Below are 15327 nucleotides of genomic sequence, written 5' to 3'. Positions count from 1 at the left end.
TTCTGCTGAAAGGAACATTCCTAACAAAGGGACGTTCCTAACAAAATGAAGCACCCAAGTGGAACCCAAAACTACCTGTTTTTTTTTTTTTTTTAGGAGGGGGGTGACCCAAAGTGGCAGGATCACAGAATAAGAGGAATTCACCAAAGTAGGATGCCAACAAATGTACCCCATAGTGGATACCACAGGCACACCCTCATCTCCCCAAAGTATAGTGGCCCCAACACAGCCCTCCCTGCAGTATGGGGCCATTATACAGCATGGTGAGGGGTGCGCCCATTACAGATAGAGACTAATGCACACAGTCCACCACTGCTTTGGGGCATATCACATACTCACACAGCTCTGCTGCCATAGTATACCACCTTCTGAAGGAGGCGTAGCATTACATAATGTCAGTGATCAGGGCACAGCATGGCGCTAATTACTCTGCTCTGAACACTGCAGTAATCAGCAGCCTGGATAAGTACTACTAATCCCAGGCTGCTGGTCACCCATTGCTACAGAGACTCACCCCGGACCTCCGCTCCCTGGCAGCTCCTGTCACCACACACTGAGCAGTGTAGGAAACTGAAACTCACAGTTTATCTGCGGGCTACAACAAAATGGCTGCCATCTCCTCCCACACCTGTGACATGGACAGGCCAAGGGGCGAGCACAGATCACAGCAGGAGGCAGCCACAGTGTTAGAGATGTGTCCAACCACAGACACGGGCTGTTGTATTTGAGGTGAGCAAATGAAAATGGCAGCCCCAGTGACTAAACTAAGGGAAAGTTGGGCTTTTTAATTTAGTTTTTTGTTTCAAAGTTTTAGGCCCTATAATTAATAATAATGGTTTGGTTTAATTCTATTATAAGCTCCACTGCCACCCCAAGATCATGATTGTGTGGTCCTGATGGTTGCTAATCTAGTGGTCTAGCGTGGGGGTCCCTCTTTAGTGTTCAGACTCTGTATAACACCCTAGATGCTGATGTCAAGTGACTACGGCATTTTGGTGGTTAACCGCCATGATCACTGCCAACACCAGTTGTGCCTAATGCAGCAGGTGTCTGCCATTGTGGACAGCCGACTGCTGCTGCATTGTCAGCGGAGTATTCACGTATTTTTATGACCTCTCAGTGACCACCAAAACATCTAAAGGGTTAATCTGTAGGCCCCACATTCTGCCCCTGGTTACCTGGATAGAGGAGCGAGACACCTTGGCTTTGTTGAGCGTTCGCCTCCGCTCCCAGCGGTGGATGGAGTCCTGAACCTCCAGACTCAGGTGCCTGGTGACCGTGATTTTATCATAGTTCTTGATATGTTCCAGCGCCCCGTACGTCGTGGTTAGATAATAGGAGCCTGGAGAACAATCAACAGAAACAATATGATTGATAGAAAACAACATCACACATGAGGATTTACATCAGCTGTGTGCAGTACTGCAGTGTGCCACAAGGGGACAGTAAAGAGCTGCAGATAACAGAAGAAGGTGACTGGTCCTGACTCTGGTCCTTGTACAACCCCTGGCAAAAATTTATGGAATCACCGGGCTCAGAGGATGTTCATTCAGTTATTTAAAAAAAGCAGATCACAGACATGGCACAAAACTAAAGTCATTTCAAATGGCAACTTTAGGGCTTTACGAAACACTAGAAGAAATCAAGATAAAAAATGTGGCACTCAGGGTAGTTTTTTTTTCAGACCAAGCAGAGGGAAAAAATTATGGAATCATGAAAAACAAACACACAAAAGAACACTCCAATACATCACTAGTATTTTGTTGCACCACCTCAGGCTTTAATAACAGCTTGCAGTCTCTGAGGCATGGACTTAATGAGTGATAAACAGTACTCTTCATCAATCTGACTCCAACTTTCTCTGATTGCTGTTGCCAGATCAGCTTTGCAGGTTGGAGCTTTGTCATGGACCATTTTCTTCAACTTCCACCAAAGATTTTCAATTGGATCGAGATCCGGACTATTTGCAGGCCATGACATTGACCTTATGTGTCTTCTTCCAAGGAACGTTTTCACAGTTTTTGCTCTATGGCAGGATGCATTATCATCTTGAAACATGATGTCATCATCCCCAAACATCCTTTCAATTGATGGGATAAGAAGACTGTCCAAAATATCAGTGTAAACTTGGGCATTTATTGAAGATGTAATGACAGCCATCTCCCCAGTGCCTTTACCTGACATGCAGCCCCATATCATCTATGACTGTGGAAATTTGCATGTTCTCTTCATGCAGTCATCTTTATAAATCTCATTGGAACGGCATCAAACAAAAGTTCCAACATCATCACCTTGCCCAATGCAGATTCACGATTCATCACTGAATATGACTTTCATCCAGTCATCCACAGTCCACGATTGCTTTTCCTTAGCCCATTGTCACCTTGTTTTTTTCTGTTTAGGTGTTAATGATGGCTTATGTTTAGCTTTTCTGTATGTAAATCCCATTTCCTTTAGGCGGTTTCTTACAGTTCGGTCACAGACATTGACTCCAGTTTCCTCCCATTCGTTCCTCATTTGTTTGTTCCTTGTTTTGGAGACATATTGCTTTAAGTTTCCGGTCTTGACGCTTTGATGTCTTCCTTGGTCTACCAGTATGTTTGCCTTTAACAACCTTCCCATGTTTGTATTTGGTTCAGATTTTAGACACAGCTGACTGTGAACAACCAACATCTTTTGCAACATTGCGTGATGATTTACCTTCTTTTAAGAGTTTGATAATCCTCTCCTTTGTTTCAATTGACATCTCTCGTGTTGGAGCCATGATTCATGTTAGTCCACTTGGTGCAACAGCTCTCCAAGGTGTGATAACTCCTTTTTAGATGCAGACTAATGAGCAGATCTAATTTGATGCAGGCGTTCGTTTTGGAAATGAAAATTTACAGGGTGATTCCATAATTTTTTTTCCTCAGAATTGAGTGATTCCATAATTTTTTCCCTCTGTTTGGTCTGAAAAAAAAATTACCCTTACTGAGTACCACATTTTTAATCTTGATTTTTTTTAGTGTTTCTTAAAGCCCTAAAGTTGCCATTTGAAATGACTTTAATTTTGTTGAAAAAAAGCCGATCACAGACATGGCACAAAACTAAACTGAATGAACATCCTCCGAGCCCGGTGATTCCATAATTTTTGCCAGGGGTTGTAGTTCAGACCTGACACCCTCCCCTGGTCCGCTCCATAGACCTGTAGAGTTGGGGGAGGGGGGACAGCCTGCAGCGTTGTACAGCTGTGGCGTCTTGATTAATACACCAGTTATCAGACGTTACCTTCTCCAAGCTGCAAAGCCGGATCCATCAGCTCCATCATGTACTCCACATCCAGGAGGAGAGACACAAGGTCACACTGCGCCAGAACGTACATGAGGACCGGCAGGAAGTCGTCCGCTCCATGGTGCTTCCCTACAAAAAAAAAAAAAAAAAATGGCTATTAACTTTTGGGGTGACATTTTTACATTTTTAGCCAAGTCATGAGAAGAACAAAATTACATAGGACTGCCAGTGACATGTGATGGGAACCAAGCACAGAACATAGTGCTATAACATAGGACTCCAGACTACTGCCATAATCCCGCTGCTATAACACATACACAAGTTGTCACCTCCCCCACACCAGGTACAGTTATGGCCTGGGGCATGGGGGGGGGGTATTATACGGTTATACAGACCTCAGGCCATATCTTTAAGCAGCTGATGTAGCCGGCACACATGTACTATTTAACGACTAGCGCAGCCCCTCATCACAGCCCCACTAGGGGAGCTCGCACAGGTGGGGGAGCGCACAGGTGGGGGGAGCGCACAGGTGGGGGTGCTACGGCTTCTACCTGGTGGAGAGGAGCCGTCAGTAAGTGGGAGCTCCGGCTAGAGATGGGGCTGGAGACCTCTTTGCACTGGAGCCGATGTGCTGTCAGATCTGCAGCAAGAGCCCCCCCTCTACCAGAGCGTGACCACAGACTATAGATCCTGCACCAGACTGGGCAACCCCAAGCCTGGTTACAGGACAGTATATATATCCAGGAGCCGGGTGTGATCAGTCCAATGCAGCTAACATAGTATTAATTTACACTGTACATGTACAGATATACAATTCCAGACACAGTGATACAGATATCAAATGTTATACAGTGTAAAAAATACTATTGGTGTGTGTCAGATATTATACAGTAGACACTCTCTACGTTCACCATCACAGATCTCTCCTGATAGGGAATGGATTCAGAGCCCAGATCAGCAGGTCAGTAATCTGTGGCCACTGAACAAATCCCGAAAACCACGACCCAACTGCATTCCCTCTTGTGATCTGCGCTCCTGCCACTTCAGCGTGACACATACATCACACTGGGTTACGAGCCAAAAGGGCCACCGACTACGTCGGCTTGTTGGAGGCTGTTCCCGGGGTCCCATCCAGCAGCTACAACTACTGACCTGCCGGCCGGACCAGGGTCCTGGGAATTAACTTGCTCATCTCTATATACTGATAGAGTATTATCCTGTATATGCCACAATGTTGGTGCACACAGTATACAGCTACGTAGTCTCCTGTATGTGTATATACTCTCACCTTTCATTGTGGGCAGTTCAGTTGGACATTGTCAAGATTCCTCTCTCCAGAAAGGTACCAATGTACAATAATGGTAGAGAAAATCGCTGCACTGCTGAACACTGGTGCTCGAGTAGGGGCCGAACCCTTAGGTTACTCTATAGCATAGGACGGGTTCAAGGTTACTCTATAGCAATGTACAATAATGCACAGACATGATTCCCCTGGATCCCCAGAGCGAGCGGTTGGCCAAATAATCACAATGCAATTCGCAGGCACATCCCAACTAGAGTCTTTCGCTTCTCTCAGTAGTACCTTCATAAAAGCAGATGAAAGTCTAGTTGGCATGTGACCACAACTCTGCTCATTACATACTTGTGGATCATGTCACCACCTGCTTGTGCTGGGAATACAGGAGAATTGTGACACAGATTCATTGGTAGTGTGCAAAAAACCCTTTAACCTTGTGTCTGGTACCATATTTGTGTAGTAGTCCTGCTTCTATGTAGCTAGCTCAGTTTTAGATGACCAGTCTTACTACACAGATACAGTACCAAAACCAAGATTCAATACATACTGCATATATATATGGTGCCAAGTCAGATGGGTTAAGTCCCTCAATGGTGGACAACTACTAAATTTCCATGTGGGATGCTGATGTTCCATAAAGGTTATTATATCATTGAATATTGCAAACCAGTCACCAAATTTCCCCAACATTAACTGGTCAATTACCACAGTCCATCAACCTGTATATGAGCCCACGACATAACTGTTATAAGTCCCCCACGTCCTCTTCTAATTGGCACGGTCCAGTCTGATGGGTGTCAGTGGTTTGGGACCTGCGCCTCCTGTCAGCAGAATCGCCATCCTCCAGCCCTGACAGCTTGCGTCATCCACATCAATGTCTTTCCCCGATCACTGTAGATCGTGCACCTTCTTCAATCCTACTAAGGACAGCACCGGCACATTATAGGACTTTGCGCTGACTTTTTTTTTTGGGGGGGGGGGATGTAGAGGGGGAGCAGGGGGCTTATATACAGGTTGATGGACTGCAGTAATAAAACAGTTACCAGGTTTTGCTAATAGAAACCACCTTTAAAGCCTCGTTCCCTTCATGAAGAAACTAGAAAGAAACACCGAGGCCCAGATTCATTCAAGTGTTTTCTGGCGTTAAACGCCTTCAAACGTCCTCAAATTATTGCTCAACTCTGAAGTCGAGTGAAAGTTGTGACTTGGTATTTTCACGCCGATCCCAGACAACTCCGCCAATATGGGCAGGATGGGACACGGTCAAGCCTGCCCGTCTGCTATACAAGTTGGCATAAATTTTCACAAGAAATGAACGTCGCTACCTCACCATCATACAATCCTGGTGGAGAGACCGCACTCCTAAGATGTGCCCAATTCATTAAGTGATGTGCACCTCTTACTCCAACACGCCAGTCATGGGCCACCGCTTTGTGCTTACCCCCAGGCCAACATTTGCCAGCCAGCCCCTGGGTTTGCTGTATCAGTAGTTACCTGGATTTCCTGCCGCCATGGAGTCATAGATCAGCTTGCACGCCTTCAGCAGGTAGGTGATCTTCTTCTCCGGGGAGTAAGTCTTGTGCATGGTGTCAAACTTGTGCAGGATTTTCTCCATGACGCTGCTGTCCGGCACGCTGGTGGTGACGCCCAGCTCGGTGGTGGTCGTCTCCTGGATGACCTGTTGGTTCTCCGTGAGCAGCCGCAGCGAGCCGTCCTTGTTATGGATCTCACGCAAATAACATTCAATGGGCGATTTCAGGGGCTTCAGGACGCACTTACACAGGGCGGCCTCCACTATGGCATCTGCCCAGGAAGGAAGAGGGGGGTTATAGTAAATAATAATAAGTTTGATGTGTCACATGACCCTCTTCCCATTGAAAAAAATAAAGTTGGATCCAAAATGGCTGCCATGGTCATCACCCATCTGGAAAAGATTTCCCCCTCCCATATACTAATGTGCCACAAACAGGAAGTGGATATCACCAACCATTCCCATTTAATTTAGGTGTATCCATATAAATGGCCCACCCTGTATAATATATATCCATATCCGGGTCTCATGGGATCACCCAAAGGACATCACTACAGACTCTCCACCTATTAGGGTGGGGTGGAGGCAAGGACCCCCAACAAGTACAAGTGCAGATACAACAACCACACTCCAGTTAGGACCACAGCCAACTAATCCGCCATTTGTCAGGAGATGAAGATCTGCCATGCGGTCGATGGTGAAGTCACACAAGATTATCTGCAGATGTGACTAATAAGCTGACGGCCAGGAATCTGCTGCTATCACATGACTATGGCCACCATTACACACGAGACATCACCACGGGACGTACGTGGTGGGCTTCTCTCTACAATGACATCCTGACCATGTTTGATTGCTAATTACTCATCAATATCCACTTATATAAAGAATTATGGCACTATCAAATCGAAACAACAAACTCGGACTAGATTAGAGTCAGCGTGCAGAGGAGATCCAGGATATAAAGACAATGTGTATTGAAATAATTAAAACAATGTCAGACAGGGGACGCTGGTGTGACCCATAGGCAAGTAATCTGTGCAAATCATGCTAAATAAATTATGCCAACTCCCCTAGTGAGATGAATAAATCAGGTGCTAGGACGCCCTATCCATGGAACAAGATATAGCCATAATTCACCAAAACATGTGGAGTTGGAGATGGTGTATAAACCAGAAATACAGTTTTAAGTACAAAAAAAAAATGTATAAAACCCACAGAGGTTATAGGTTACAGTAAAAAGTCCTTAAACTTGTAACAGGAAGATAGTGCTATTTGCATGTGCAATTGGTAGCAATAGACGATCATGGTAACAGGTATTTATATGCTCTGATACTCACTATCTTCCTGTTACAAGTTTAAGGACTTTTTACTGTAACCTATAACCTCTGTGGGTTTGATCAAATTTGTTTCATACTTAAACTCTTTGTTTTTATATCATGATCTCTTCTGCACTGACTCTAATCTAGTCCGAGTTTGTTGTTTCAATGTTTGCTTGCTGCAGATCTCATCACACGGTAGTCTTACCTATCTTGTCATCGGTGTGGAGGGTATAATCCACCATGGACTTCAGCTCGGTGCTCTGCACCAGGTAGCTCTTCAGTTGGGTCATCATGAGCCGGATCTCCTGGAGCATCTCGGTGCTGGAGCTCTGTTTGGCCATCATCTCCAGGCTGTAAGTTTTATAGTCCTGGACCAAGTTCCCGAAGTAGGAGGCTTTATCATGCGCCAATTCCGTGATCTTCTTCTGCAGCTTACGGTCTGCCGACAAGAAGGCAGAGAAGACATGGGTAATGGCCACAATGGACAGCCGGTTCTTGGCCCTGTCCAGCATGAAGGAATGTGACTTCTTGACTGAGGCGCCAGCAGGTGGCTCAGAGTCGTCATCCGCGCTGCTGGTAGAATAAGAGTCGGCCTCTGGGTTTGGCAATGACTGATCTGAGCCATGTGAAGGCAGAGGTGGATTGGAGGTCCTGGGCATCGGGGAGGACAACCTCTTATTCCGGGACATTTTGCCTTTAATCGCACTGAATTTGCTTTCAGAAGTTTTGGAAACTTTTTCCATCTCCAATACACTTTTACCATCAGCTTTGCCTTTATCTGGTGGCACCGAGGAGGACCTGCCGCTAAGTTTCTTCTTTCTTGGTGGTGGGACCGGACGAGTCTTCTTTCCATTTTCCACTAGAGCACTCGACTGCTCCGCCAATGTCCCAGATTTGCTTCCAAGAGTTGCAGATTTTGGAGTAACCAGCATTGGCCTTAGTCTTTCCTCAACTTCATCCTTTACTGCATTAATACTGGCCACATTCTCAAGAACCTTACTAGATTGCCGCCTTCTTGGCACCGCTGGGGGAACACGAACCGGAGACAACGTTTGGGGTCCTTGTTGTTGAGGGGAGTTATCAAACACGTTGATTTTCATGTTTTTCAAAGGTTCCTTAAGAAGGTCCACGTCAACAGAAGGAACTGGAGATTCCTTAATCTGGGGGACTTCTTTGTCTGTGGTCTGGGAAGTAAATGAGAGCAGGGTAGATTCTGACTGTGACGGAAGAGGAGACAAATCCAGGCTGGAATCAGTCAGAGAAAGAAGATCTGGTGAAGGTAACGGAGGAGGATCTGATGGAGGAGATCTAGTGGGTTGGCCAACGAGAGAAGAGCAGTCTAGTAGATCCACAAGGTTGGGTATGGAAGTCGTAGGTGGTGAACATAAGCTTCCAGATGGAGAAGGCTCAGGTGGGCAACCTGAAGCAGAGGTCTCAGGGGCAGCAGGCACAATAGGGGTCTCTGATAGAGGAGACTCAGCAAGGGTCCCAGTTGGAGACTTTCTTTCAGAGGTTGATGGTCTTGACCACGTCGGAGAGTTAAATGCATGTGAGGCAGAGTCTGGACAGATATAATTTGAGGGAGGAGCAGATGGAGGAACAGAGGGCAGCGGAGGCTTATGTAACGCAGGGGGAGGAGGAGGCGGTGGTGGCCTCCGATGCATGACTTTGGGCCGCTGAATTTCAGGCTTGGCAGTACAGTTAGCAAGAGGAAGTTTCTCAAAGGAGTTTGTGTTGCAACATTCTTCTATAAATATCGGACTGACAAACCACAGACGGTCGTTTCCTACAGAAATCTCAATCTCACACGTACAGTCACTAAATTCGCCTGAACCCTCTCGCAAACGCCCGATGTTGTTACTCCGGAGATTCCCAGGAGCTGTGGATTTCGCAGACTGAGAGGAGCTAGAAAGTCTGTCTCTTAGGGCAGAACTCCAGAATCCTGTGCAAGGAAAGAAAAATAAATAAAAAATATAATATATACACATATACAGTACAGACGAAAAGTTTGGACACACCTTCTCATTTAAAGATTTTTCTGTATTTTCCTGACTATGAAAATTGTACATTCACACTGAAGGCATCAAAACTATGAATTACCACATGTGGAATTATATACTTAACAAAAAAGTGTGAAACAACTGAAAATATGTCTTATATTCTAGGTTCTTCAAAGTAGCCACCTTTTGCTTTGATGACTGCTTTGCACACTCATGGCATTCTCTTGATGAGCTTCAAGAGGTAGTCACCGGAAATGGTCTTCACTTCACAGGTGTGCCCTGTCAGGTTTAATAAGTGGGATTTCTTGCCTTATAAATGGGGTTGGGACCATCAGTTGTGTTGTGCAGAAGTCTGGTGGATACACAGCTGATAGTCCTACTGAATAGACTGTTAGAATTTGTATTATGGCACGAAAAAAGCAGCTAAGTAAAGAAAAACGAGTGGCCATCATTACTTTAAGAAATGAAGGTCAGTCAGTCCAAAAAATTGGGCAAACTTTGAAAGTGTCCCCAAGTGCAGTTGCAAAAACCATCAAGCGCTACAAAGAAACTGGCTCCCATGAGGACCGCCCCAGGAAAGGAAGACCAAGAGTCACCTCTGCTTCTGAGGATAAGTTTATCCGAGTCACCAGCCTCAGAAATCGCAGGTTAACAGCAGCTCAGATTAGAGACCAGGTCAATGCCACACAGAGTTCTAGCAGCAGACACATCTCTACAACAACTGTTAAGAGGAGACTTTGTGCAGCAGGCCTTCATGGTAAAATAGCTGCTAGGAAACCACTGCTAAGGACAGGTAACAAGCAGAAGAGACTTGTTTGGGCTAAAGAACACAAGGAATGGACATTAGACCAGTGGAAATCTGTGCTTTGGTCTGATGAGTCCAAATTTGAGATCTTTGGTTCCAACCACCGTGTCTTTGTGCGACGCAGAAAAGGTGAACGGATGGACTCTACATGCCTGGTTCCCACCGTGAAGCATGGAGGAGGAGGTGTGATGGTGTGGGGGGGGCTTTGCTGGTGACACTGTTGGGGAATTATTTATTTTTCAACAGGACAATGACCCCAAACACACCTCCAGGCTGTGTAAGGGCTATTTGACCAATGAGGAGAGTGATGGGGGGCTACGCCAGATGACCTGGCCTCCACAGTCACCAGACCTGAACCCAATCCAGATGGTTTGGGGTGAGCTGGACCGCAGAGTGAAGGTAAAAGGGCCAACAAGTGCTAAGCATCTCTGGGAACTCCTTCAAGATTGTTGGAAGACCATTTCCGGTGACTACCTCTTGAAGCTCATCAAGAGAATGCCAAGAGTGTGCAAAGCAGTCATCAAAGCAAAAGGTGGCTACTGTGAAGAACCTAGAATATAAGACATATTTTCAGTTGTTTCTCACTTTTTTGTTAAGTATATAATTCCACATGTGGTAATTCATAGTTTTGATGCCTTCAGTGTGAATGTACAATTTTCATAGTCATGAAAATACAGAAAAATCTTTAAATGAGAAGCTGTGTCCAAACTTTTCGTCTGTACTGTATATATGCACATACACAGTATATTACACATACACGCACTTGACAAATATTAGATCAAGTGATGTAATAGCGTGGAGCAGATAGAAGTGCGCAGGCTGCCGGCGTCATTTCACACAAAGCTCCCTGATCGCATCAACGCTGCAGCTGTCCTGCGTAATCAGGAGCCGCACCGCGGATGGAGGACACGGCTATGGGGCTGCGCTAATGGCGGAAACCAGGGACAGGGGTGACCAGAGTCATCTCAGACTGCAGCGGATGTGCTTGGTGCATGCACAGCACAGGTCATGTACTGCACACGTGGCGCCCTCATATCCAGTACAACCCAAAGAGGCAGCAAGGGAATACAAACAGCAAGTGACTGACATAACAGTGATTAACGTATTAGGATGACATCCAAAAGCTACTTAATGGCTGTTATTCCTGTTCCTCAGCTAGTTTATTGCCAAATAAAATAAAAAAACAAACAAACACCACACTGCACCTTCATCACCCTCCCTGGGTCCAGCAGCGAGTCTCCATCACTGCTCCCAGTGTCTGTTATTGTCTGCAGACTATAACAAATAGCTCCTTGTGCGCAGGCGAGTCACTTTGCCTTCCTGGCGCCTGCGCACAACTCTCCTGCTGCAAAGACGGCCGGGATTACTGCGCGGGATCCGGCAGGGCCTGTGACATGCGGGGGGGTGGGGTGGGGGGGATATGGAAATTAAGTTAACAGGCAGGGATTTCTTTGTGTCCCCTGGACGCAAAGCTTGTCAATACTAATTTAATAAAAAGCAAGTAGACCTCTAATATGGAACATACAGGTAGGTATATTCACATTTCTATCACATGTATGCCCATATTAGAGGTCTGAAAAGTCCCAGGGGGGTAACAGATTCCCTTTAATGCCTGCAGTCACCACTAGGGGGAGCTCCCAGTATACAGAGATACATAAGATTCTGTCCGCAGCCTCCACTAGGGGGAGCTCCCTGTATACAGAGCTACATGATAAGATTCTGTCTGTATACAGAGAGCTCCCCCTAGTGGTAAAGGATTAAATATAGTGGATTCCTTGAAAGAAAAAGAAAAAAAAAAAAACACTTAAGTGCCTTAAATGTATGATTTTTTTAGAGGAAGGGTAAAGCAGCAGCTGTATATTAAGTAATGCTACTTTAAAAATGTAAATAAACCCTCCCCATCACGTGTCCTCGCCCTTTATTTGCACTCAAGTTTCCGGACTCCGGAGAGGATTGTACAATTCTCATATTTCAGGAAACTTCTGTGTAATTTGACTCAGCGACCGGCAGATTTTCTCAAGAAGTTTACAGGTCATTACTGGGAGCTTTGTGTTCAGCTGATGTTGGGAAATAACTCGCCGTTTTGGGTTTATGCTTAAAATTTGACAATGCATAAAAATGTGCAGTACTACAACTCCCAGCGTACCCTGAGGACATGCTGGGAATTATAGTATCACAGCAGGGGTGGGAGAAGAATACAGCGTCGTCACTCACCTGAGCCAAGGTTGGAAATCTCTTCCAGGTCTCGCAGGCTCTGGGCGCCGGATATCGCAGGCGGCAACTTCAGGACAGACGGTAAAATATCCCTGAGAAAGAGAACGGAGGATGATGGTAACGTCTGCAGAACGCCAAGTGCTTCACTCATCACCGAGTACAGAGGAAGTGTCCCAATTACAGGAAGAGCTGAAATCTCCAGGCCTCAGCTGATTGCAACGCAGGAGACCAGGGTCAGTGCCGCCACCCGAGCCGGGAGACCGGAGGCTTTACTAAGTGAACTTCATACTGCAAGATGGTGATTGGTAATCTCAAGGTCTGGGAGCTGCCGCACAAGTCGTCTGCCCTGCACTGGGGATGTGGTAGAGGGGGGCAGGACGACTGTGCAAACACGAGAGAAGCGATCATCACACCCAGGACTGAATTTATTTGCCCAAACATCTGCAAGGGGGGAGCAGGAGGCCATGATCAGATCCAATATGGAGATCATGGTCAAAAGTACTGATGCTCCTTAAGTATTATACTCCAGAGCTGCACTCACTATTCTGCTGGTGCAGTCACTGTGTACATACATTACATTACTGATCCTGAGTTACATCCTGTATTATACCCCAGAGCTGCACTCACTATTCTGCTGGTGCAGTCACTGTGTACATACATTACATTACTGATCCCGAGTTACATCCTGTATTATATTCCAGAGCTGCACTCACTATTCTGCTGGTGGAGTCACTGTGTACATACATTACATTACTGATCCTGAGTTACATCCTGTATTATACTCCAGAGCTGCACTCACTATTCTGCTGGTGCAGTCACTGTGTACATACATTACATTACTGATCCTGAGTTACATCCTGTATTATACTCCAGAGCTGCACTCACTATTCTGCTGGTGCAGTCACTGTGTACATACATTACATTACTGATCCTGAGTTACATCCTGTATTATACTCCAGAGCTGCACTCACTATTCTGCTGGTGCAGTCACTGTGTACATACATTACATTACTGATCCTGAGTTACATCCTGTATTATACTCCAGAGCTGCACTCACTATTCTGCTGGTGCAGTCACTGTGTACATACATTACATTACTGATCCTGAGTTACATCCTGTATTATACTCCAGAGCTGCACTCACTATTCTGCTGGTGCAGTCACTGTGTACATACATTACTGATCCTGAGTTACATCCTGTATTATCCTCCAGAGCTGCACTCACTATTCTGCTGTTTGAGGGGCATCTGAAAATGAGAATTTTTGGTACTCACCGGTAAATCTAATTAGCGCAGCCTTTATTGGAGGGCAGAGGAACCATGGGATATATGCTGCCATCTGGAGGCAGACACCAGGAATACATCTTAGAGAAAGTCGGCTCCTACCAAAATCAGTAGGAGGTGCAAAACCCAGGCTCCCACCAAACAAGGGTCCAGTGTCCCCCAATTAAGGTTATGGGAGATTTTATGCAGAGTATCAAAAATCCTCTTTTCTCAAATGCTTCATTGGGGCACACAAAAGCCATGGTACATTGTAGATCCATCCCTGTGGGGCTAAAAACTGATACAAGTATTGTCGGAGGAAGAATAGAAATTCCTCCGGTTACTGCCTGAGCAACTGGCACAACTTGCATCCATCGACACAAAGCCGAGAGCTCCGCACAGATGAGGCACCAAGCTAAACAGCAAAATAGATTTTTATGATGTATTCTGAGTGTCAGCCTCTAGAGGGCAGCATATACCCAATGGTTTCTGCGTCCCCCCCAAATGAATGTGAAGAGAAAGTTCCCATTAATAGGTCTGTTGAGTTTTCAACATGCGCTGATCGCATCCGCAGTGTGAACAGTGACGAGGCGCTCGTGGTGGAGATAAGTCGCTGTGCAGACACCACATTACGCAAGTTCCTTACCTGCTCACGCAGTAGAACGCCACCAGCTTAAAGATGTCCTGAAACACCAGCATGGAGCCGTCCAGGTACAACCCTGGGGGGAGACGAGAGAGACGTGACGTACAATGCACCGAGCAGCGACACAGTGCAGCAGCGTGACGCGGAGCATTTCATGACGAGAGTGCACTGCACACCAGGCTACTGAAATTACTGCTGGTGGTGCACTACAAGTCCCAGCATGCACTGTTACATCATATATGTGTTACATTGGACTGCAGGTAACGCAGCAATCTCATCATACACGGTGCCAAGTTACAACTTCAGCTCTGCTATACCTGCACGCACTTCCCTTACTGAGTAATAATCCGCGACCGCGCAGCGGGGCACCGCCGCTTCCGTATTCCCATATCCCTCCCCGAGCAGCGCACAAATCTACCAGTACAACCATGGATTTATCACCGGGGGCAGAGTCTCCAGGACCCTCCGGGGGGGGGCAGAGTCTCCAGGACCCTCCGGGGGGGGGGCAGAGTCTCCAGGACCCTCCAGGACCCTCCGGGGGGGGGGCAGAGTCTCCAGGACCCTCCGGGGGGGGGGGGGGGGGGCAGAGTCTCCAGGACCCTCCGGGGGGGGGGGGGGGGGGGGGGCAGAGTCTCCAGGACCCTCCGGGGGGGGGGGGGGGGGGGGGGCAGAGTCTCCAGGACCCTCCGGGGGGGGCAGAGTCTCCAGGACCCTCCGGGGGGGGCAGAGTCTCCAGGACCCTCCGGGGGGGGCAGAGTCTCCAGGACCCTCCGGGGGGGGCAGAGTCTCCAGGACCCTCCGGGGGGGGCAGAGTCTCCAGGACCCTCCGGGGGGGGCAGAGTCTCCAGGACCCTCCGGGGGGGGCAGAGTCCCAGTGTATAAAGTAATCATCATTTTCACCATCTCGTCTTGTCCAGACCTCACTCAGCTGAGACATTGTAACAAGATCAGGAAAGTGGAAGCGCAGTGTTACACTGTATCACC

The 15327-nt window shown here is 46.9% G+C and overlaps 1 protein-coding gene across 4 annotated transcripts in view; it reads right to left on the bottom strand.

The window, feature by feature from the left end:
- The window catches only part of RIN3 (Ras and Rab interactor 3), a 38342-nt gene that overhangs the window by 3109 nt on the left and 19906 nt on the right, over positions 1 to 15327 (bottom strand). For all 4 annotated transcript variants that reach the window (XM_073638271.1, XM_073638272.1, XM_073638270.1 and 1 more), the window contains exons 4-9: positions 14347 to 14419; positions 12440 to 12531; positions 7626 to 9362; positions 6062 to 6370; positions 3268 to 3399; positions 1179 to 1342 (exon numbers count right to left, since the gene is read on the bottom strand). In XM_073638271.1, the coding sequence (XP_073494372.1) occupies positions 1179 to 1342; positions 3268 to 3399; positions 6062 to 6370; positions 7626 to 9362; positions 12440 to 12531; positions 14347 to 14419 (2507 nt within the window). The remainder of the gene's footprint in view (positions 1 to 1178; positions 1343 to 3267; positions 3400 to 6061; positions 6371 to 7625; positions 9363 to 12439; positions 12532 to 14346; positions 14420 to 15327) is intronic.

The sequence above is a fragment of the Phyllobates terribilis genome, unplaced genomic scaffold, assembly GCF_046119375.1.
Source record: "Phyllobates terribilis strain yellow unplaced genomic scaffold, ASM4611937v1 Scaffold_7__3_contigs__length_470593459, whole genome shotgun sequence".
Taxonomy (NCBI): Eukaryota; Metazoa; Chordata; class Amphibia; order Anura; family Dendrobatidae; genus Phyllobates; species Phyllobates terribilis.
The sequence above is the reverse complement of the archived record's forward strand: the minus strand, read 5'-3'. Positions and strand labels throughout refer to the sequence as shown.